We start from the raw sequence: 25,234 nt of genomic DNA, 5'->3' as shown, positions 1-25,234 counted from the left end.
ATCAGTAGGTGGGGGATAGCTCACCAAATATTCTGCTGAAGGGCTCGTAATGGCGCAACGCAAGGATCCATGGAAGGGTAAATAAATAAGTCAGCAAATGATAAAGAAGAAATTGTAGTTTAAAGGATAGAATTAACTGCTGAATGGCTCAGAAGGGATTACTGTTGTAGTTCACATAGCTTCGGTTTTGGTCCTCCGAAGCAGGCGAGCGGCTGGCTAACGGTCACTCCTTGTTTTAGTAACGTTTATGTCGTATGGTGCGTATAAGTAACGGTCTAGCCCACTTCAGCTGCGCTCTTACATTTTACTGTCCGTGCTCCGAAGATACCCTGACCTCGTTTGGCCCGGTTCGGCAACGTTTATTTAATTTAACAGTTAAATCCCGATGCGTGACCTGCTTTTATACCCATAGGCCACGTTAATAAAAAAAAAATACGACACTAAGATGAAGCATTGCTAACCAACCGAAGTAGAAACATGGCAAGAGCTCATGCATTTTTAACCACTAACGCGGTCTATCATTAACCAGCTGCCAAGCAGCACTCAGACCAAGAATATTTATACAGAGCCACTGTTCTGCTGCATCCTTTGCATGCGATCTGGACTGATTAATTTATGGATAAAACGTTAACAATAAGCCAATTATCCGAACTCTCTCTGGGCCGAAACGATCACAGTTCTGTAGTAGCAACAGTTATCTTCCCGAAACAATGCAAATGCGTTATATAATCATAAACCACATCGAACTTAACTTTGATGTTCGGTCCGACATTAACGTTAATGAAAGCTAGTTTATAAACCCTCAGGCAGTGCTGAAAGTAAGCTACATCTACTCAAATAACGTAACTGTACCGAACTTATGTATTTAAATTTACTATTTAAAAAAAAAAGAAAGAAAGAACTGTTGGATTTCTTTAGATTACATGTGTTCCTAATAAAGTGGCCACTAAGTTTAAAACGTAGTTACAGTTAGCGACACCTCAACCAGCTCCAGCACTAAAAGGTCACATGCATGTTAATGCATCAGTAATAATAATAATTCAGTGTTAAAACAATATAACACCTCGAAAAAAAACCGATTCTGCATACTGAGTACTCCTGCTTTAGATACTCGAAGTACATTTTACCATTTGAACTATTTTAATACACGAATAAAATTTTGCTTTGCAATAGAGCATTTTTACAGTGTGGATATTGTGACCTTTATTTAAGTAATCCATTTGAATACCCTTTTCACAGTTGCCCATAGGTCAGTCCTTATAATGATGTGCAGGCTAAATTGTTAGCTAAAATGTAGCTGCATTTCAATGACAAATTAGTAATTTACTGTTCAATGCATTCCCCAGTAGCACCAGTTTATGTGCCCCAACATTAGAAATTGCACTGCTGTAATACAACTACCAATATTACCTGTCACTGAACTTTATAGTATCACAAAACAACAATGAAGTTATTCATAGAGGTACTGCTGTTGTTGTAGTGTTCCATCTTACATGGTTTACTATTGTGGCTAATGGTTAGCTTACTTTTAGTGATATGTATCTATCGTTGTGTGTCCAGGACCAAACCCTTGAGGGCCAGAGGGCTTCAGGCTTCAGCAGAGATACCAGAAGAGATCCCACAATCCAGTGTGAATGAGAACAACATGAAGCCTTCTTTACGCTGGCCAGGACACAGGTAGCTTTCACACAGCACTACACAAAGACTCTTTTCTGTGAACCGTAGTGTTTAGATAGACGCAGCTAACTTGCTTTCATGTGTCCTGAGTTGGACATCATATAAGCCTGAAACTAATCATACAGGCCAAAACCAAATTGCTTTCTGAAACAGAAAGCAGTGCACTGTATTTGCAAATAGTCAACAGGAAGGGTGTTTCTGTAAAAGCTGTCACGTTCTCTTTTTTTTTTTCTTTTAACTTAATCTACTAAATATCCATTTTGTTGTGTCTCTTGGTTGTGAAAAAAGTTTGTAATTACTTTAGTGATGATGTAGGCAGTTTAGTTAGAAGTTAGGCCTCCCTTTTCAGGTTTTAGTAAACAATAGATGTGGTAGGGAAAAGATGGCATGAGAGTGCAGATGAATATTGTTAATGTTGAAGGGTTGAATAACCAGTTTGATAACATTTAGTGGAAGCTAATGGATGCTGACAAGACTAAACAGAATGCTTTTAGTGAAAGGGGGGTACTAGAATTTAGTACAACCCAGGGATAAAGGCTTTTTTTTAATGGAGGCAGGATATGGGCATCTTCATACCATCTGCTTTAACAATCAGCTGATTGATAAAGCCAGTAACACCAGGCACAATCATTTCACATTTTCACGCCATCTTTTTAAATGACTGCTTACTGCTGTACTCAGTAGCAGGCCTGACAAGTTTGGATAGTCCTATAGCTCCTCTTAGATCAGTCTAATCCACCTTAGGCAGTTTGCTAAAATAAAGCAGTGACTGATATAAAACTTAAAGGCTAGCCACCTTATCCCCAGGCTAGTTTGTCAAGATCGAAAGCTATGTTTCTGCAATGGCAATGAATGCTGTGTGTTCTTGAAAACTCTACTCACCACTGTATTTTCCCAACCACAAGTAACATTCACTTTCAGCCAGAAAGCACACATTTTCTGCTGGAATGAATAAAACTGAGTAGCTTGAAGGGATTAATTGTAGGACCTTTTTAGCTTTTGGGAGGGAAAGACTAACAATGAGAAAGTGGTGGGTATTGTCTTGTGGCCTGTGACCGATGTGCATGCAGAGACTCACTCAGTTTCGAGATGAGAGTGTAACCTGGTTATTTTCTGTAGCTACAATTTCCAGATGTCCTAAAAATGGTTTAGTTTGAAAAGAGTGAAATAACACGTTCTAATGTAAGATTTACCTGAGTCGAAATAGAGGGATTTTATCTGCCTGAGTGGGCCACCCAAACAGAGCCTGTGTATGGGAAAGGCTTCAGTTACATTTAACTGCAGCCTTAAGATAACACATGCAGTGTTATCTTAACTAGAGTTCTTGCCATGAACTAAATGCATGTACAGTAGTTTTAGAGCAGCCATTCATAGGATACATGTTTATATTCATGTTTATATTCATTCAGTTATTCTGACTTACTGTATTTCTTAGCCCAGGCCAGGTAAAGGTCTTTCAGTGTGAAAGCATTATTCAGTGGCTTTTGACAGCGTGCTGACTTGTCAGCTGAACATCCTGAATGTACCTTTCTCACATGCTGTAAGAAAGCTGAAACTCTTATTAGCTGCTACTGGGTATCAGGAGTTCAGATCAGATCAGAACAGAGTAACTTTATTAATCCCCAAAGGGAAAATTCTTTGGTTACAATCTAACTCCCATTGAAAATGAAGAAAATGAAACATAGTATACAGAAGAGTAGGAAGATAGAGGTAAGATAAAAAAAAAAATCTAAAAATAAATAAAATAAAAATGAAAATAGAATAAAATAAAAAATATTACAATACCCACCCCTTAGAATATACATATACCCAAATATCAGAAAAAATAAAAAACATATCTTCATATATACATATGTACATGAGGTGTTCAAGGTTGGACTTTATGTGATGGATTATGGTTAGAAAATGAAGTATTTTTAACAAATAATTTGAAAATGTAAAAGCATAGACACTTTCAGAGTTCAGCTTCCTGTGATGAAGATAATGACTTAGATTTCGCTTAGATTGCAAAATATAATTTGGCAAGAGTAAGTTTTGTGTGTTATTGTGTTCAGAATATGGTTAAAACTTCAAGCTGCGAGCACAAAGTTCAACCTGTTATTCGTCTGCAAACATGTCTTGAGTAATTAATTGCGCACCATCCTCAGTATGTAATGCCATTAAAGAAGTGGTAATGCTGTGAAAGTCAGCACACTACCCCACAGATGAGTCTCAGAACATCAGAGCTAGCTATGAGGCTGTGGCTTGACATTGATAGAATCAAGAATCTTCTACTTGTTATCATTGTTCTCTTTCTTAGAACCGCAGGTGGTTCTTGTTTCCACATGAGATAAAATGCTCTACAGTTCCCCTCTGCACCTTCACACGCTTTGATAGCTGTGAGCCTGCACCTCTGACAGTGGGCATCAGTGAAACCACTGTGGTTCATAGTAACATTGCAGCTTACAAAGCAATGACCTGTGTCTTACTAAGTATATACCTCACCTTCACCTCACCTGTACCAACACTCTGATCAGGTGTGTTTGGAGAGCTTTTTGTCTATTTCCCTGTGATGATGTTTTTTTTAGCTGGTAGCATTTAAAATAGACGTACTTTATCGTGGTGTTTTACCCGCAAAACTACCACAGCCATTCTTGCTACCTGTGGTTATCTTATCATTTGCTTCTGTTCTGTCAGCTTGTCTTCTCTTGTGCTGATGTTTCTTGTAGCAGTTCCTACTCTAAAACAACTCTTTGTCCCTCTTTCCCCTCTCACCATCCTCTGTGTGTGTGCCTGTCTCCAGGCGTATGTTTGTGGTGGTTGGGCTTTTAGTCTTTCTGTTTTTGGTGATGGTCTCCCTGCCGCCGACTGAAACAGGGTCACACAAACCTCTGAAGTGGCACATCAACCCTGCACATAGAAAGGTAAGACTGGTCATTCTGAGGTGTCTTCATGTCTCCTGCTCAAGTACATCAGTGTCCTGAAAGAAGAATGGGTGGCACAGGACGTAGCTGGTATCAGAGAGGAAATATTTTTGATACATGCTTCTCCTCGACTTAATAACTCACGCCCTTTGTTTTTATAGCTACATATGGCTGCACAGTGGGCTTTAAGCATCTGTTTTCTATCTTTAATATGATTGATCTGTAGGGATACATGAAATGATTTGGGAAAATGAATCACAATTCAGCAAGAAGAGCTGAATTAGTTATTTATTCATGAGAATGGATGATTACACTGCCTTAACATTGCAGGAAATACATTTTGAAATTGGTGGTTACAGAATGAAGTTCTTCTTTGACTCAGCTTCCTTTAATGAGATGAGACACTGTTGCAGTGTGGATATTAGATACTAATTTGACATGATACTCAACCCCTTAAACTTCCCCTTTGAACTTACTGCAGTGAATCAGGCTCTGAAATTTGCCGCAGTTTGTCACACTGTAATTCCATGTTGTCTCCATAACCTCTGTTTTGCTCGCAGCGGGTGCATGAGCATGTGCTCAGAGTTCTGGAGGGTCAGTGTCGTCCTGGCAGCACCAGGCGGCGCCTGTTAGCTCGACTCCATTCTCACAGTTATGTGACCCAGCCCTTCCTGAAGAACAAGCCGCTCTCTGATGACCTTTACCAGTATCCACCACCGTTTGGGTTCAAAGGGCTTCAGGAAAAAGTGAAGGACCTCCTAAATCTGGTGAATGCCACTTCTTTCTCTCTGTCATTCTATTTCTTTAGTATTTAACAGTTATTTACCAGGTAGTCATATTTATTTAATGGCTCCTTGAACATTCTTGATCATGTGACAAATGACAATACTGAAACACACCAGAAGCTTTGTGTGTCATATGAAGAGTCTAACCTTGATTTGAAGCTGCAAAGTGTTACACCAAAAAAATTGGTACAAATGCTGAAGTTAAAAAAAAGGCAATATCTTACTCAGAATGATGATGCAAGATATTCGATAACAGTAATGAGAATGTAATGTGTGATCCAAGTTGACGATCTACAAATACTAATTTACCACTCCATATTATGTATATATATATAAATATGGAATAATACTACATATTTGTAGGAGAACTAATTTATCTATCGATATCTGAAAACTTTTTATGATACATTAATGTAATAGCTTCACATTAAAGAACAAAAATGTATAATATCACTGATGACATCCTAACTAATAGGGTGCCATTTGCTTTTGCTGTTAAACTATAAACTGGCTAAGGTGTTCTGTTGGAAGGCCGCTGCAGTTCACTGAACTCACGGTCACATTCATGAAACCAGTTTGACTTTTGCCCAGCATGATGAAATGAAATGCACATGGTGAATTTCATTTGCACAGTTTGCACAACTGCGCAGTGCACACGGTATATTATCATGCTGGAAGTAGCCATTAGAATGTTGGAATAAGCTCTTGCACAAGGACAGATTGAGAAAAGAGTGGGGCATCTAACTGTCGTTTAAGCTAGCATAAGGTAGTTGAGGATAAATTAGTTTAGGTATCTGAAAGGTTTAAATAATAATAAATAAAATCCAATTAATTTTAATTTCTACATTGCGTAGCCCATTAAAACATTGTAAATGTACATAAGTTTAATATGTATATATGTCAATAAAACAATGCTCCTGTCAGTACAGCACCTTCTGGGGGTGTAAATCTAATCATTCTATCTTTTGATTTTCCTGAAAAGCTTCCAGACTATGAAGTCCCACCTCAGCGGGAAACAACAGCAGATGATTGTCAGCGCTGTGTGGTCATGGGAAATGGAGGCATTCTCAGAGGCCTGGAGCTGGGCCCACTCATAGACCGTTTCAACACCATTATCAGGTTAGAAACACAAATGCAATGATACGACTGTATTAATCCAATTTACACAAAACGGTCCTTGGCAGCGTTGCTTGTGGTCATGATGAGGAACAGAGACCAGAGGAGCGTCGATACTGTAACATACTGAGTTCTCAAAAACCTATTTGACTAACAAATGCGTGCTGTGAATCCATGCCTGAGCTTGAGTTTGGCCCTAGTGTCTCGTATTCTGGTAATAATAATCCTCACCACTGACACCTCCCACTGTGTAGAATCAATAAAGCCACGAGGCAATGTACTACTGTAAAAATCTGTGCCCCCCCCCCTCCTTCAGGTTAAACAGTGGTCCTCTGGGAGAGTTTAGTGTTGACGTTGGAAATCGCACCAGCATCAGGATGAGTTACCCAGAAGGCACGCCGCTCCACTGGGTCGACACAGACCCAGACACTCTGTTTGTCGCTGTGGTGTATAAAAGAGTAGACATCAGCTGGATCTCTGCTATGATCAACAAGCTTGCTGTGGTGAGTAGTGGTGGTGTGTGTGTGTGTGTGTGTGTGTGTGTGTTTTGTATTGTACCGATATCATATATCCACTTATGATGTGGTTTATTTAAACATGAGAACTGTGAAATACTACACTTGTTGTGCAGCTTCAGTCTAGAAATGTTAGCTGGTTTGAAGCATCAGAAACAGCATCAGACATAAAAGATGGAAAATTGAGAAATAATCCAGGCAAAACAATACATTTCTGTTCATATATTTGCAGTAGGAAACAGTTAATACTCCGGATGTTTTTTTTTTTTAAATCTTGATACCATCACAGAACATAGAGTCATGAATTGTGATTCAAAAGCTGATCTGTAGTCTTAAGAAAGAATTATTTAGATAAATAAAGTTTGCACTGTCATAGATCCTTGCTGTGACACCGCTGTGCTTTGTGTTGCAGCCTCTGTGGGACAGGCTCTTCTTCTGGCAGACGGTTCCTCGTCAAATCCCTCTTGAGCGCCACAAGTTCAGACTTCTAAACCCACTTGTCATTAGAGAGGTTGCATTAGAACTACTGAAGTACCCTCCACCCACATCACGCATGTGGGGCTGGGACAAGGTAATACACATTCCCAAACCAGGGATTAAATCTGTTTGTCTGTTGTCACAAATGACATATATTAAATAACCACTAGATTAAGGGATTCAGTTTGTCTCCTGTTATTTAACACCAGATTGCTTACTGTATAAACCTGTTTACAGTTGAATATATTCAACAATCAAAATGTTAATATTTAAACTTTTTGAAGTAGAATTTATTTTTCAGTTGTTTGAATTTAATTAGAAAGAAGACAAAACACACTATGTACTCTTATATGCAGCAGCGGTATGTGTTCTTTCTTCTCCCTGTACTGTAGACATGTGCTCATATGGAAATGTCACAGTGATGTTTATCTCGGTCAGATTCCTCTCATTATACAGTGCTGTTTTTACAGTGTGAGATATGTGAAAACGTTAGTGTGTGTGGTGATCACAAAGACATCACAAAGTCTTTGGATTGTGTGTTTTTAAGCAGTACAAATCAAAATGTTTACAGTTTTAGATGTTGAAATTGACACCAATCATTTCCAGTCCCCCTATAATAACAATAGTGTCCATTGCTTTGCATTGCATGCTAATCATTTTCAGTAATGGCTCCTCACCTACTTCACAGTGTCTGTATTCATATTGAGGATTTAAAGGCAGAGTTCAGCGAGCTATTAATGGATGAGAATAATGACATTAAGATCATTCTTCTCTAATACAGTGTGACTATTACTGATGGCTTTTGTTGTAAAAGGAGTAACTACACAGATAAAATTCAATATTAGGAAAAAAAAACAGCTGATAGAAAATGATGACAATAATGTTTCTGTCTTTAATAATAGTTTTGGTTCTTTGTTTTTCTCTGCAGAATGTGCCTACCCTGGGGGTGTCTGCACTGAATTTAGCCAGTCTGCTGTGTGATGAGGTCAGCCTGGCGGGCTTTGGCTACAACCTCACCCAGCAGGGGGCGCCACTGCACTATCATGACCACTTGCCTATGAGTGCCATGCAGCAGCAGAAGATGCACAATGTGGACAGAGAGACCGAGCTCCTGAAAAGCCTGGTCAGAGAGGGAGTCCTCACTGATCTGACAGGGGGGATTCACTGCTCCTTCTGCCCTAGCTGACCTCCAGACATGTCACTGTAAAGCACTTCCCTTTTGTGCTGTAAAGTGCTTGCTTTTTAAGAACAAAACACATCCTGTTGGAGAAAACACAAAGGCAATGGCAAGACCAAAGGATTTACACACATGAGAAGAAAGAAAGAAAAGAAATGGAGAAGAGAGAAACTTGGCATAAAGACTGAAATCACACCTAATTTGAAGAGCATAGGACATGAAAACAAAAGAGAATACTGTAATTCTGGTAGTATTAAGCTCTTCAACTGGTAATGCAATATTGTCATGTTCATATTATTATTATTTTTTCTTTTTTTACATCCTCAACTTGTTTATTTTGCAGTCTTCCAAAATAGCTGGTCTGTGAAAGGTGAACATGAGATGTGTTACATGTGAACTGTTTTTTTTTTTTTTTAACGTGTCATTATTCATAGTTTGTAATGTTGTTTATAACATTGAAGTTGCACATTCTAACTTTTGAAATTACTTTTAAAATGTTCATGTATTTATGCTTCAGGTCTTCAGTCGTCACAACACATTTCATTTCAGAGTGAGATAGTCATTTCCTGTGTTTTCATGAAAATGTTTTAATAGCCAATACAGTTGACATCAGGGCAGCTTAACTGAATAACAAATCAGATGTAAGGATTAACCTATAGTCAGTCCTATACCCAGTTAAAATGAGAAGTTTACACTGTCCTCCAAGAAGTTTAAAGGAATGTAGTTTTCAAATAAATGGACAAAAGTTTGTCTGTTTTTTTTTTTGTTTGTTTGTTTTTTTGTTTTGTTTTGTTTTGGGTTTCTTTTGCACTGTTTGACCAGTGGAAAGTATGAATGAAAGCACCTACCTAAACTCTTAGTGATGCAGTATTTTTTCTATGATGTTTTTCAAATGTTTCTTTTTGTTTATGTCTTTATTTTGTCTTATGTCTTTTTTCAATTATAATTTAAGGATTTAAATCTTCTGTGTTTGGCCTTTTATGTACCATCTTGATAAACCCACAATTCACGTCAGTGTCCAGAGTTACAGCTGCTGCTACTGCACAAGTTTCAAAAAAGCTAATAACTGAGGCTTCGCCTTGTTTACAGTGAAGATATGCAGAAGTCAGGTTGCTTTGTTTTTAAGTTGAATGTGCCACAAAACGTGTACTTTTTAAACTGTAAAAGAGAGTGCACACAGGTCAGGACACTGCGGGTTAAATGTTACCTATTACTTTCCTCTCAGCAGCTCCAAATCAGAGACAGACTGTGCCTCAGAAACGGCTCATACACTGCACTTTGTGCAAGTAGTAACGCTCACTGGTCAGACTCTGACAAGGCTTGTGAAACCTTGCCAACCGTGGCTTAAGGTCTGCCGGTAGTACAATAAAAGTTGCATCCTGTCTTACACTCATACATACAGTGATTGTTGAATTTCATGTATAGTTTTCAGATAGCGGCATAATTAAATTAAAACCTTAATGAAGCGATCAGTGCTTGATCAGTTGGATGTCTTTCACGTCATTAGACATGTCGTGCATTGCAATCCGATGGCAGTCTACTATCTGTATGATGACCGGAAATCAGTCAATTTTGCCTTCAAAATGGGAGTGTAAAAATGCCCTAACATCGCTACACCATAAAAAGACAATCTGTGAAGACTAAAGTCTTGTTTTAGTTTACTTAATATTCTTCCGAAAGAAGAATCTTGTCTTTTTGTATTTAGATCTAGTGTATTTAGATTATCGTTTACTCCGTAGAAAGTTATGTATATAGCATGAATTTTATTTTGAAACATTCAATCCGGAAATTGTATTTTTAACTCTACAATAAGGTGCGCGTGGTCAGCAACAAGAAGGCGGAGGACACTGCCGCGAACAGGTGGGAAGTTCACAAGTTTATTATTTCTTTTTTTTTTTGTTTTGTTTATTAATGTTGAACTAAATTAATAGCTTTAATTGTTTTACACTGCGTACAAAACAGATATGTACAGATCTAGCGTACAAAAATAATGGCAAGTGGTGCTGAGAGAGAGTTCAGGCAGAGCTCCATTCAAAGGCAGCAGTTTAATGCTATCTCGTGAACTCAAAAACACGGCTATGCGTGACAGAAAAATCTGGGACATTTTCCTAATTGTTTTGTCTTATGTACTTTTTAAATTCGGTGCTAACATTAATTAGTATACCCGACGGCTTGTACGTAAATACTGAGCGTTTAATACTGTTTCTCGTACTCACGGTACAATGCATTACACCGTGAGGTCTGCACGGTTAACTCATTGTAATTGTTAATAGAGGCTGAACTGATACAAAGTGCTAGATTTATGTGAAAATGGCTCCTGTCCAGTTAAAGATTTCTCTATGAATGTGTTTGAAAAACTTTAGTAAACTTTTTGATTTGAATGGAGTTGGTATGAACATAACTTATCCCTTGGTGTTGTAACTGTTCCCTTAATGACCTTTAGGTCCAGTCACGGCTGTTGAATGGAAGGAGGAAGTTTTGTGTTTCAAGAATTACTGTTGTAAAAGATTGTTCAATGTCCAGCTCTGAGGTCGCTTTTGTTTAAAGTCTATTAGTGATGTGTTACAGATTAACGACCATATTCACACACACCTGCATATGGTGACCGTGTGTGTGTGTGTGAGACGGACGTGAGGCAGGTGAACACAGTCTGAATGATACCTTTAGAGCTCTAGGCATGGATGTATGGAGCACACTGCATGTTTTGAGGTGAAAGGTGACTTGTCCCTGATTGGCTGACATCCACGAACCCAACCCTGCTTTCATTGGTTGGACACCCCCCTCCCCCCTCCCTCATTGTATAGTTCTGTCCCCCACCCTCTCTCTGTCTCTCTCTTCGGCAGCGCTCGTTATATACGCCGGGGCGCTCAGCCTCGATAAGCGTAGGTGGAGTACCCGCTAGATTAAAGCGATTAAATGCTTCACAGCTACCTCAGGCACTGAAAAAAAATCATCCATCATAAAGGAAAACATGCATGGACAATATAGCTGAAGAATATTTTATAAAAACGAATGTTTGCAGCAATCCTAATATGTGCGTATTCCTGTATAAGACTGATGTGTGTTCCTCTGGGTGTCCATGGGGTATAAGCTTACTTGACCTTCAGTTTGGAGCAGGTCAACCAGTGCATGCTGGTGTACATGCATGGGCATTAAGTTGCTGAGTAGGCCCCGTCAGAAGGGATACACTAGATTTTGACATATAACCAAAGAAATTCTCAATTCTCAACCACAACATTTAGAGACTCAATCGACCCACGATCTTAAATGCCCCTGGGGCAGTTTGCCCTTTTGCCTGGTTCATAATCCAGCCTAGTGTAAGACATTGTAAGTGCAACAGGCAAGTTAACTGTGCGTTTTTTTTCCTTGGTCTCTCACTTTCACTCACTCTGCTGATTGTGTTAAGGTTATCTGTCAGTGACTGATTGAGTTGAGATATGAATATGATTGTACAGGAAACAGGAGTAAATCTGTGTACATTTACATCCACATCTGGTTAGACACATGTCCAGCTGTTCTTCCGTAGTCTGCGACAAACTCTTAATGCAGTGTGATTGTACATGTGAACATATTCCTGCTCCCAGTTTCTCAACTGTGAGGATTTGCTGTTAATTTTTTTCTTTTTTCTTTTTTTATCTGACATTAAGCTGAATATCTTTTGAAGTCTGGACCGTCACTCAGACATAGCAAGAAAGTTGAAAAGGGACCTTCAGATAAATGAAGTTATATTTTTCAATATTTTGGGACAGTTTATAAATGAAGCAATTAATGAATAGACTCTTAAACTATAAACACAGACCCAGTATGAAAGACACAAAAGTGTATGCTACCGCTCAGTGAGTCAGTGGGACATCTTCCTCTCTGTTGTGTAGTTTTTCCTTTGATCAGCTTTTATCTCACTCTGTCTAATCATCTCAGCTGACCACACAGGGGTCAAAGGTCACTGGGGGAGAGGTGAGGGGACCAAGCGACTGCTTGAGCCTGTTGGCTTTTGCAAGGCACTTGGTTGGGAAGATGCATTTCTATTCATTCATTGTAGAATCTAAGACAGATGATATGGATGTGTAATGACACACACAGGGCGTGTTGATGCATACTGTGGGTTTGTGCTTTTAATGATGTTCTATGTTTGAATGTGCAATTAGAAAAATCCCAAACTCACAATAACTTGCTCGCCCGACCTTTACTATCTCATTGATCTCGTCTGTGGACAAGTTTATTGATTATTTACATCAAGTCTCTGAGTCAATCAGACTGACCGTCTTGGCACAACTATCCAATCAGAGCCCTCCCTGGAGGCAGTCTGACCTTTGATTGGTAGATTAGCGGAGGTTACACATCACCTTGCAACAGTATCCGTGTGAGTGTTTTGTCCCAGTGGTATATCAGGGCATCCTCCTCATGAGAGCAGAGTGTGTGGCGGTTGCTGTTGCTGCAGCAAACACAGCATTCACTGAGGGCGGCTGTTGTTGGATGTACAGCTGTGAAAGGAAAGCCACTGTCTCACCTGGCTGCTTCCTGCTACAGGTGAGTGGAGAAGATATTCTGGGACATATGGAGAAACATACACAGGCATATAGACATTGCAGTATTGTGCTGATAGAAAATGGAGATTGTTTACCTGTCATCCCTCTGTGTACAGTTTGTTGAAAGCTGTAGATACCAGACCTTGTCTTGTAAAGGTTTTTATGGTAAATGTACAGTTATCAGTGACTGTGGAAGAGGGGATTTAAGGCAGTTACATACAATCGAACAAATCTGACTGTGATGACTTTTCCTAATTCCCTAAAACCAAAATGATAACATTTGCCCATCAGTTATAGGCTGTATATGCTGATTTGTTGTGGAATGCTATGAAATTTCTTGAATGAATCCTGTGCTGTGAAATACAGCACCTATGAGTTGTGTTGTAATGTGCTGCATGTAAGGTATGCTGTTTTTGACATGTAACCTTTCAAAAGTGAAAATAGGGATTCGAAACTAGAAAGTAGGATTTTAAGCAGAGTCAGCCTTTATTATGATCCCAAATGGCACAATATGAAGAAATGAAAGAACGTAAAGCGGAACTTTGTTCATAAAGATGTGATTGATTCACTATTTAAAAACATAGTTGTGTCCACTTCACTACACACACGGGTTTGATGCTACAGCCTTACCAGGTTTGCTATGACCAGTAGGCTAATGTTTGGTAATATCAGGAAACTTTATGGCTTTAAACGGACATTACTGGGCTGGTTCTCTAGTGATATGACTCACGACTGGTTACTTTTTAGATGTATTATAGGTAGAGCAGGTTTATGTGAATCTAAGTGGTCCCTCCATGCTTTTAACAGGCAAACATTCATCATCAGTCAGTGTTCAGTCCAGTGAAGTGGGGAATGATTGGAACTGGTGCTGCAGTGTGTCAGACCTGCTTGCTAACGAATCCTGATTTGTTTTTAAATTCATACATTTTTGTATCACATCAAGGCCATTAGTAGGACCTGGCCTTGATGTGACCAGTGTTGTCCCTCAGTTTGTGTCTCTAACCTGGAATCTTGGCCTAAGGTCATCACCCTCACCCAGGGCTCACACAGAGGCGGACTTGTCCCTGTGTCCTCACCTTCTAATCTGTTTATTCTTAAACAGCTCCTCTAGTCAGTCACCTCACTCGTGTGTGTTTGTGTGCATGTGTGTGTGTGTCTGTCACAACTCTGAGAACTGCACTCCCCGCCTGTTAAACAGAAACTAACACACACACCATGGGAACCTTACATATGCCACCTGCTAAACTTGTTCAGAGAGAATCTGTTAAATATATGATATGTGATCTAATTGTGATGCAGTGTGAGCACCAGCTGAACAAGTTCCCCTGTCATTTTTCTACAGCAGTAATAAGTGCCTGGGTTCTCTGTGCTTAACACTTGAAACCATGTTTTGCCTGAGAAACACAGTTTTGCTGGTGGTTGACCTTGAGTGAACGGTGGATTTAAGAATTAAGAAAAAAAAACATTGCAAATGCTTTTTGTGTCAAGTAACCAAAGAAAGTATTAATGTATTCACACTCCGTGAGCTCTGTAGCACCGTGTTAAGAACTCAGACCTAAACAGCTATTAGCTATTGTAAATATAAATGAATATGTTGTGTCACCCTGGGTGTCTGCTGCAGTGCACCAGTAAAGAACAGGTCCTGTCATGGCCCCCTGCACCTGCCGGCAACATGTATAGCATTTCATTTCAAACCACAGACTCACACGGCCTACACTCTTGTCGTTTACAGCTTATCCTGACCGTTTTGATTTCTGCTGGTTCCTCTGACCATGCATACCTTAAAGGTTCTGAAAACCTATTATCTGCATTTCTGTTTTTGCCCTTGCTTTTCTTACTGTTTTGAAAAGGAGCCCTGTGTATTTGGTAAAAGGCAATGTCAATGAAACTGTGATGAGGGAGGCGCCACTTTAAATGAGATCTAATCAACCTGCACCCACGGAGTCCGGATGAAGCAAAGAAGCTGAGTTTTAGACTGTTAAGCTACAGATGTTAAAATGCAGCTAGCAACAGGCTAAATTAAACCAGTGGTAAATCAGGTAAATATTACATAACATCAGCATGTTAGCATTTAGCTCAAAGCAAGTTTAAGTACAGCCTTGTAGAGCCTCTAGCTTATCATAGACTCCTAGTCATGTTGTTGAACAAATGAATGATTTGTCTTCTCTTGCTCACTCTAGGCCCTCTCCTGGCTTGTACCCACCAACACACACACCCTTAACTTCACCTCAGGGCGTTCGTTGTGACTCATAACTCACCTCGGGGCCTGGAGAGAGCGCTTCCTGTTATCAAACACACCCTCTGACCACCATTGCAGCCTCACATTCGTCTAACACACAACTTTACTACTCCACAGATACACACAAACAGGTCCTCTCTCCACAAACACACACACGCCTTTTGCCTCATCAGCAGCATCATGCTGAGCCAGGAGTTCTTGCAGAAGCTGAGGTTGCCAGATCTGGATGATGTCGGTCAGTACATGAAGAGTGTCTCTACCCCCATGTTAGTTAGCATGGGGGCGGTGGCTGTCGCAACAACCTATTACCTGGCAACACGACCCAAGGCCCTCCCATCAGTCTGTGACCTCCGCTTACAGTCAGTGGAGGTTCCGGTGAGTTTTACGCCCAAATACCTGTTAGAGTTTAGCATTTGAAATTTTGCTGGTTTAGATCTCTATACTCACAAAAGCAACACTCGCTGTTCAGGTGCAGATCCAGGCGTGAGTCATTTTCTAATTTTCAATTTGAAAATTACTTTACATAAACTTTCAAATTTCATGTTATGGCTTGATTTAGCAACAAATGCATCCACAGGCACAACCCTGACCTAACTTGTTAGGCTCTTGATGAAACAAGGGTGGAGTGCAGCAGAAATAAGTCAAAGAGGTAATGATAAGTAATTGCCACTCTGAACTGTCAAAAGCTCCAAGCAAACTACTACAAACAAACTGGTGCAATAGGATTTAGACTTAAAACCAGCAGGTATTAATCATAATTCACCTTCAAAAGCAGGGCGAGCCCTCTTTTTCAGTTTGCTACAAAGAAGCAAATCACACAGGATGCAGCTAATATTTTACTTGCAAATAACACAAAAAATAATACAGTGAATGAGTCTGTATTCTGCAAAGCCGGCTTAACTTGCCTATTTCATTTTCACAGCACGGTAGCCTGTCTTTTTTCCTATCTTCTTTAGGACCTCCGTTCTGCAACAGCAAAGTTTTCCATATCCAGTTCCTAGGTATCATACAGTAGTAAAATAAAGTAGAAAATAAAGGGTTTTCATTCACAGTCAACCAGACTGTAACTGTAAATACAATAAATATCCAAGCAAAGGTCAAGAGACTGAATCTGATGTTGGAATTACTGTAGGAACCATCATAAGTTTGTTTCTTCTCTCAGGGCGGAGATTTGGCGCGCAGATCGGTTCTTCAGAACGAAGGCGATCACTTGACGCATTTATACAATGACGCCAGGACAATGTATGAGTTCTTCCTCAGAGGGGCCCGAATCTCCAGTAAGTCACAAATAATATATTACCAGTGTATATATTTTTAGTAGATTTCTTTTTACTTAAACCGGTTTACATTTTTTGCTAGAACATCACTCTTTACCTCGCAGCATCTTTCCTTTACAGTAAACATTGTAGTTTTACTCCTGCCCCAAACCATATGTGCTTTTCCAAAAATATTTACAGTTGGAAGGTATAGTATGTATGTGTGATAAGAAGGTCTATTAAGATATAAACAACACTGTTTGCTTAAAATTCTTCTTTCTTCTATTCTCACTCCTTCCTCTGTTGCTCTCCTTTCATCCTCCAGATAATGGCCCCTGTCTGGGCTCCAGGAAACCAAAACAGCCCTATGAATGGATGTCCTACAGAGAGGTAAGAGTCAGTATCAGCAGCTCACCTTATAAAAAACATTATGGCCTCCAGCTGGACAGCAGTGCAGCTACAAGCTACAGGCTGCACAAGCATTAATGTCTGAATGAGTTGGACCGGACATTAAACCGGTCTTTACCCTGCCAGCTGGTACAAAGTCTGTGTAAGGTCCGACTGAGCTGATGTGTGAATAGAGCAGGTCACCGTCAGGAGAATTCACAGCGAGCGAGTGGGAGTGTTGATGGCGTTTAGGTGGGTGTGAAGGCGCCTGTTGTGTGCCTCATGTGTAACAGGGTAACTCCAGACAATGTCCAGACCTGATTCTCTAGACATCGTCTAGAGTTCAGATGTGAAAACATCTGTATTGGTGGTATTGGTAGACCCAGGTGGGGTCTACCAATACCACCAATACAGCTGTTATACTCTGTATTTATATTTGAATTTTGTTTCTAAAGTGGCTTATCTAATAACATGTATTTCCTCTTGCATTGAAATAATAATAAAAGAGGCATTTCGCCAATTTCAGTCGAGTTAACTCTTCAGGAGGAGAACTACTCAGCCTGTGAACGCAGTTTTATAATGTCTTCCTCAGCCCTGGAGGATCTGTCAAGTCTTCACCTTGGAAACAACAAATTTATAAAAGAGAGCCTGCATTACAAACCAGGGGTGTGAAGTTTAAACGACATGGACGTTTACGTGGCAGAGTCTCATTAAAAAAATGGAGGATCTTGTGTCTTTGGAATTTGACACATACTTGGAACTAAAGGTCAAAATATCTGAACCTCTGCTCCACCTTCTTTTATAAACCTGTCTCTTGTGAGTCTCCCAACTTTTGGTAAGCAGTTAAACAGTTAGATATCACTTAATTACTTCTTGTGTGAGATTCATTACATTACCATCCATGAGGTTATAATGACATAACAATAACCATGACATATTTGAAGTTACTTTCTAATTAATAAGGGCACCACAGCATTTGAACAGGAAAGAGACTGTTTGCCTCTTGTCTGTCACTGATGGTAAAACATTAATGCAGCTTGAACATTGATGGTGAAATATTAAAGAAACCTTCCAGCTCTAAGAGCGAAAACATTGTGCTGACGTGTTATTGGCTGATTTACACCACTTAACTGCTGTGAAACTACTATCCAATAACTTTTAGGCTGTGATAGTTACAGCAAGTTAATATTAGTAATATTCATTATTGCCATAATCAAAAAACATTTTACATCCCTTGTGATCTTATCTTTGATTTATAATGAGATTATGAAGTCAAACAAAGCCCAGTTTATGTAGCTGTTTGCTGGCACAGCATTAACAGTTGGTGTGTGTCTGTGTGTGTGTGTGTGTGTGTGTGTTAGGTTGTGGAGCGAACAGAGAATCTGGGTTCAGCGTTTCTTCACAAAGGACACTCCAAGACCTCCGACCCCTACATCGGCATCTTCTCTCAGAACAGACCTGAGGTGCAGACACACACACATTTTAAAGCCTCAAAGTCATTCTCAGTCATTCAGTTTAACCAGTACCTATAATGTCTTTGGATATTTGGCCCCCAAAAAAATGCCATCAGTCCTGACATTTGCCCGGTAATATTTGCATCATTTCACCACAGAAGTGCATATTGAGTCTACTTGTCATCATATCAGTGTTTTATCTGTTAATGTGAATGAGTACATGCATCATCCTGTGATGTTTATTTGTGTGTGTGTGCGTGTGTTTTTAGTGGACCATAAGCGAGCTGGCATGTTACACTTATTCTCTGGTGTCCGTCCCTCTGTACGACACACTGGGAGCAGAAGCCATCGCCTACATCATAGACAAAGGTAAACCACAGCAACAAATACACACACTTCAGTTTCCTTCTTTGTCTGTGTCTGTGTTAGTGACGTGCTGCCGGTGACCTGCTTGGTATGTTTGATGTTTCTGCAGCTTCCATCTCCACTGTAGTATGTGACACGGTAGATAAGGTCAACCTGGTACTGGAGTGTGTGAAGGACAGGAAGCACTCTGTGAAAACCATTGTTCTAATGGAGACCCCCAGTGCTGAGCTGGTCAACGAGGGGCGACAGGCTGGAATCCACATCCTCAGCCTGCAGGAGATGGAGGTCAGCAGGAAACTTTGGTCCCCAAGCTTTAGCTTTCTTTTATTGCTTAATCAGTTCTTTGCCTTTTTAATGTTCAGTCATTTCGTTGTTTTGTTGTTCTGTTTTTCATTTGGAAATGTTCTGTGTTGTTGTTGTTTGCTTGCTGTCTTTGGTTATGTTGTTATAAACTTTTATTTTTTTTTAATCTAACTCTCTTTGTGTTATTGGTCTAGTTTTTCTTGTCACTGTCTTTTGTATGTACTTTGTTTTGTTGTATTGCTTTGTTGTCATTTTATTTTATGCTATTTCCTATGTCCGTGCTTTTTTAAAATTAGTTTTCTTTTTGTATTGGCTTCTTTCAGATGTGACTTTATTATTCTGTCCATTCCATCCATGTCGACTTAATTAATGAGCATTTTTTGTTATGCAGGCTATCGGGAAGGCCAACCATCAACAACCAGCGGTAAGTAAACAGTGGCCTGTTAAATCACCTCTTACTGGTCAATATTTGTCAATAGACAATTATATAGTGCATTATATGGCACTGTTTGACCGTTGATGACCCCATCCCTCCAGCCTCCGCAGCCTGAGGACCTGGCAGTCATCTGCTTCACCAGTGGAACAACAGGTGTGACACACACGCTGACTTGCACCCAATATAATCTCCATAAATACCTAAAAATATATTTTCTAGATATTAATTAATATCTATATATACCGGTACACTCTCCCTCTAAATGTGTGTGTGTGTGTGTGTGTGTGTGTGTACTTTCAGGAAATCCAAAGGGAGCTATGTTGACACATGGTAATATTGTGTCCAACTGCTCAGCCTTCATCAAGATGACAGAGGTGAGGGTCTAATGTAGTATATATGCTGTGAAACAGCGGTTAAAATCATTTTTAAAGCAGTTTAATTCAAAGTAAGAGGTAGGTCCCTTTCCTCTACCTCCTCCTTTCCTTCCCGACCTCCTTCTTTTCTTCTCCACTTCCTACTTTCTGTCTTCCCTCACTTTCCTTGTCAGATCAGGAGGTGGAGACTTGGGGAGAAACCACATTGTTTTAGAAATATATTGTTTAAATATTTGTGGCGACTGATATTTAAACACACACCCCCTAATGTGATAGTGCTCTGCTAGCTACTGTGGCCCATGAGGTTAAAGTTGGGTACTTTTTTATTTGACAGATGTGGTTAAATTAAGCCAGGAGTGACTCAGGAACATAAGAGGAATGGACGAGGTTACAGCAACTTGACTGTCCTTAAAAGTAAAAATACAGAGACAAACTTCAATAATGCATGAAGGAGTAGAGAGGAAGGAAGGGAAAAGCAAGGACAGAAGGGAACAGAGACAGAGAGCTCTTAATCCGTTGTCTGATGCCTTTTATCCCGCCTGTTGTTTCGACACATGCAGAAGCATGAAACAGTGAGGGGCTTTTATAAACTCTGTCTTCTTCTCTCCAGTCATATGGTCAGACCACCTCAGAAGATGTCATGCTGTCTTTTCTGCCTCTGGCCCACATGTTTGAGAGGGTGGTGGAGGTACAGACACTAATGGACGACTTTCTCTCCCTGTCTGTCTACATGTGTGTTTCCCTGACTGTTTGTCTGGGTCATGTCCATTCATGTGTTTGTACACCTGTGTGTCTGCGTGTTGTTGTCCGTGTGTGTGTTTTAGCTTTGCTCTCCATTAAGTTCCAGTGATGTCCACATTTCCTTCCTGCCCTTGGCTCATATGTTTGAGAGAGTAGTGCAGGTATGTCCCCTTAGTTCCCTTTGTCACCCTTTGTTAGCGATCAATCAGAATCCCTACAAACCCTGTGTGTGGACCTCTCTTTAATTACACACTCTTAACTTTTCCCCTCTGCGTCTCTAATATTGCGGACAGGGAGTGATGTTAGTGCATGGAGCCAGGATTGGCTTTTTCCAGGGAGATATTCGCTGGCTGGCAGATGACCTGAACACACTGAAACCTACTGTGTTCCCGGTGGTGCCCAGACTCCTGAACAGAATGTATGATAAGGTAGGCGGTCATAGACCTAAATGAAGATGACGATGACGCTGATGCTGCTCCTTAATAATTAAGGTGTGTTTTGTGTGTCGGCGTATTTCTGTAGATCTTCGGGCAGGCCAACAGCTCGTGGAAGCGGTGGCTGCTGGGATTTGCCTACAGGAGGAAGGAGGCAGAGATGATGAAAGGCATCGTGAGGAGAGACACTATCTGGGATCGACTTATCTTCAGGAAGGTCCAGGTACACACAACCAGCACAGTTAAAACCTCTATATATTCCTATCTCACTGTACAGTTGAGAGCTACATGTCCAGGAATGATTTTTAGAGGAGGGGGGGGGGGGGGGGGGGCGGGGGTGACGTATTTAATTTATTAAGTTAATTTGAATTTTAGTTTTTTGCACAATGTTCGTACAAAAAGGCTATTTTTAGTCAAACATTGAGCTGGTGGGCTGGTTCTTGCTCTGTCATAGTGAATTAATGGCTGCAACTACAAAAGGAACAGACTGAAAAATGACTCAGCCTAATGATCTTCGATGTCTGTTTTTTTGACCAGACATAACCTCTGATAATGACAGGTGAAGCCCTGGGAGTCAGCAGAATAGTACAGATTCTACTTTGTTTGTCTCTTATAGGCTGGACAGCTAATGCTAACTAGGAGCTTTCAGCATTTTAGGGTTGACAATATCTGGTTGACTGATTTTTCTCTTAGCACATGAATTTGTTTAAGAGAGTATTAAAGCAGTGTGCTGCCCTCTACAGGCCAGCCTCGGGGGCCGTGTTCGTCTCATGATAACAGGAGCTGCTCCCATCTCTCCTGCTGTCCTCACTTTCCTCAGAGCTGCAATAGGCTGTCAGGTAACATACACACACACTCAGGCTGAGTTTAGCCCTTGTTTCACATGTTATCCTCTCTCTTTCTGTCACCTTCCCTGGAATTCTGTAATGTATCACAGATGGCAATATGTAGAAATTGTTCCATCTGTTTCTGATCGGTTCTACATCGCATAATCTTCTGTTTGTAGTAGCAGCAGCAATAACAATTATAATAATAATAATTCTATTTTGTCCACTGTCTCAGTTCTATGAAGGCTATGGACAAACTGAGTGTACTGCTGGGTGTACGCTGACCATGCCCGGGGACTGGAGTGCAGGTAAGAGTTTTTTTTCTTTGTAAACCATGGCATGTAGCCTTGTAAAAGTGATGAATTGACAGATTACTCAGCTTTACGAGAACTAAACCCGACCTCATGTCACCAGGTCACGTTGGAGCTCCTCTGCCCTGTAACTCAGTTAAACTGGTGGATGTGCCTGAGATGAACTACCTGGCTGTAAACGGAGAGGGCGAGGTGACACACGAAGACAAACGCGTCATCGCAGATGACTTGTACATATTTGTGATAATGGATGTCATTCATAACGGTGTGTATGTTGGTTTCTAGGTGTGTGTGAAGGGTAGCAACGTGTTCCAGGGCTACCTGAAGGACCCAGAGAAGACAGCAGAGACTATTGATGCAGATGGATGGGTTCACACCGGAGACATTGGAAAATGGCTTCCGGTGGGTTCATGTATCTTAGGTTTATCCTCACACATTTTTTTTAACATCATCCTCACTTTGTTCAACATATCTTCATCCATCGTTATTTCAACCAAAGTTCATTACATTATCTAGATTCATAACATTCTGTGTCTCTTACAGCCTGTAGATGTATTTAATGCAGATGGACATTAATTCTGTGTGCATGTGTGTGCTCAGAATGGGACGCTGAAGATCGTGGACAGGAAGAAGCACATCTTTAAGCTGGCGCAGGGGGAGTACATTGCTCCTGAAAAGATAGAGAATATCTACACGAGGAGTGATGCAGTGGCACAGGTCTTTGTACACGGAGACAGCCTGCAGGTATGTGGAAGAAATTCTGTGTGGAATACTTCCCTGTTTAAGGCTCACAAAGTTACTCCTGGCTTCTTCTGACCTCTGTTTTCAGTGGGATAGGTGCATTACATCATGAAACAGGCCTAACAACACTTTGTAAAACAGAGGCTCAGTCATTCCAAAAAAAAAAAATCCCACTGTATTAAACTTAAATGTATTGTGTTTGTCTCCAGGCATGTCTGGTAGCAGTGGTGGTCCCTGACCCTGACTTCCTGTCTGGCTGGGCCAAGAGGACCCTGGGACTGGAGGGCAGCTACAAGGAACTGTGTGGCAGAGCGGTAATACTTTGTAGAGTTTAGATCCAGCATATGATGGATTCAGACTGCATACATATAGTATCCTGCACCCACACTGTAGGATATTAAAGTTGATCAATCAGTCTATTTGTAAACAGCAGTGGGTCTTAGTAAGGGTCCAGTACTGTAAAATTCAATCAAATATAGAACAACTCTGCCACAAATACTGTGGCAGTGGCAGTTTGTGGGGATGTAATGGATTTCACTGTACTTCTTCCTGTTGTACATGAGTCGGCCCAAATGCCCATTTTAATTTGTAGCCCATGTACCGTGTTTGAATTCAAAGGACTTTTGATATCATCATTCTGAGGTGTCTTTCTTTATCTCACTGCACAGGAAGTCAAAGCAGCCATCTTGGAGGACATGCTGCGGCTGGGCAAGGAAGGAGGCCTCAAGTCCTTTGAGCAGGTACAGCACTCATTTGTAATTGAAATGTCTTTTCCTTATGCCACTAAGTGGGTCTGGAGCATTCTTACAAACTTTGTTCAGACATGAGGTGCTTTTTTTTCTAGAAGTGAAACATTACTGTTATTCCCTGTAACTCAATCTGCCAACTCCTGTACGTCCTTTAGGTGAAGGCCATCCACATCCACACTGAACTGTTCTCAATCGAGAACGGCCTGCTCACTCCAACATTGAAGGCCAAGAGGAACGAAATGCGCCAACACTTCAGAGCCCAGATAGATGAGCTGTATACTGGGATCCAAATGTAGAAAAAGAGGGCAAGAGCAAAGTGCAAGAACAGACACAAAGGCTCTACCAAAGTGTGTTTTAGATGAAGAGAAAATGAAGAAACAGGGAGAGGAGTACAAGCTAAACCACAAACACTGGGAAGCAAATGAAGGAGTCCTCTCGGACCAAAAGAATCATCAACCTGTTTGGTCCCCATGAACAGTAACACTAGAACAGGAGGTGATGTAGCTTTTAATGGAGCTTGATTCAGAGCATTTAGAACAAAATCAGTTGACCTGTAGGATCTGTGGCACAGAAAATAAGACCTGAGGGTCCAGAGTAGATTTTAGGTTTAAAATAAATAGAAATACTTTGGCAGAAGCTATTTACAGCACAAATTCTGTGATAACGTGTTGATTCTAATCATCTATTTTGTTATATTATCTTCAATAAGGTTCGCCTCCGTAGCATCAGATATCTCAGAAATTCTCCGTCATGTACTACAGTAGAACCTGCACACACAAAGTCACACACTTGTTAACTTTAAGGATGAAGAGGGAAGACTTGGACCATTGAAATGGGTTCACTTAGGGCCATACTGACAACTTTTATAACCCAAAACATTTCAGTGTCTTTGATGAGATTTTTGTTTTTGTCAGATATAATTTTGTTTTACTGTGATTGTTGAGTTTGTTCAGTTGAAGTTGTTTTTTTGTTTTTGTTGGGTCCTTAGAGCTTTTTTTATGAATGAGCTTGGGTCCAATTAGGAACCTAGGAACCAGCAGAGTGAGCCATATTCAAGATTACCCAAACAAAGCTAGCTGTACACGGGGAATTCAGGTACTAAAGACCACTCAGGACATAAGGAAACTGTGTCAGTGTTTTAATTTATTTATGATGGTAACAGGGACACAGGAGATTTGAAAGAATCAATTCTCTTAAATTATTATTTTATATTAGGGTGAAAAGACACATTTACAGAATAACACTGTTTGCAACCGTAATGAAATCCTGTTTAATGTTTATGGTTTTAATTTCATGGAAGTACTTTTGACTGTGGTCTTGCTATAACTGTTTTACTGTCATCTCAGATTTGTTTTGTAAAAGTTTAATTAAAAAATTGTGTGATCTCGTGTCTTTTGCTTCATTGTCTCTGTGGAACCCATATAAACATTATGTAGTGTA

General features: G+C 40.3%; 2 protein-coding genes across 5 annotated transcripts; both read left to right on the top strand.

Annotated features, from left to right (window-relative positions):
* The first annotated feature begins 36 nt into the window (after positions 1-36).
* st3gal5 (ST3 beta-galactoside alpha-2,3-sialyltransferase 5) lies at positions 37-10,136 on the top strand. 3 transcript variants are annotated; one of them, XM_041048347.1, is made up of 8 exons: positions 37-77; positions 1,561-1,677; positions 4,460-4,580; positions 5,141-5,347; positions 6,348-6,484; positions 6,798-6,984; positions 7,409-7,567; positions 8,402-10,124. In XM_041048347.1, the coding sequence occupies exons 1-8, from the start codon at positions 70-72 to the stop codon at positions 8,657-8,659; spliced, it is 1,194 nt and encodes a 397-aa protein (XP_040904281.1). In that variant the 5' UTR covers positions 37-69; the 3' UTR covers positions 8,660-10,124. The 3 variants fall into 3 exon arrangements, with proteins under 3 accessions (XP_040904281.1, XP_040904280.1, XP_040904283.1); XM_041048346.1 differs by having other exon boundaries at positions 39-77; positions 4,433-4,580; positions 8,402-10,129; XM_041048349.1 differs by lacking the exons at positions 37-77; positions 4,460-4,580 and having other exon boundaries at positions 1,560-1,677; positions 8,402-10,136.
* Positions 10,137-10,446: 310 nt separating this feature from the next.
* On the top strand, positions 10,447-25,182 carry LOC121188424 (long-chain-fatty-acid--CoA ligase 1-like). Of its 2 annotated transcripts, none has more exons than XM_041048182.1 (21): positions 10,447-10,510; positions 15,357-15,790; positions 16,578-16,692; positions 16,997-17,061; positions 18,420-18,521; positions 18,782-18,881; positions 18,988-19,163; positions 19,573-19,605; positions 19,719-19,770; positions 19,918-19,991; positions 20,816-20,893; positions 21,026-21,160; positions 21,255-21,389; positions 21,910-22,005; positions 22,229-22,301; positions 22,408-22,496; positions 22,590-22,706; positions 22,905-23,048; positions 23,255-23,359; positions 23,714-23,785; positions 23,950-25,182. In XM_041048182.1, the coding sequence occupies exons 2-21, from the start codon at positions 15,596-15,598 to the stop codon at positions 24,088-24,090; spliced, it is 2,097 nt and encodes a 698-aa protein (XP_040904116.1). In that variant the 5' UTR covers positions 10,447-10,510; positions 15,357-15,595; the 3' UTR covers positions 24,091-25,182. The 2 variants fall into 2 exon arrangements, with proteins under 2 accessions (XP_040904116.1, XP_040904115.1); XM_041048181.1 differs by lacking the exon at positions 10,447-10,510 and adding an exon at positions 12,996-13,177.
* Positions 25,183-25,234: the final 52 nt, after the last annotated feature.

The sequence above is a fragment of the Toxotes jaculatrix genome, chromosome 10, assembly GCF_017976425.1.
Source record: "Toxotes jaculatrix isolate fToxJac2 chromosome 10, fToxJac2.pri, whole genome shotgun sequence".
NCBI lineage: Eukaryota > Metazoa > Chordata > Actinopteri > Toxotidae > Toxotes > Toxotes jaculatrix.
The sequence above is the reverse complement of the archived record's forward strand: the minus strand, read 5'-3'. Positions and strand labels throughout refer to the sequence as shown.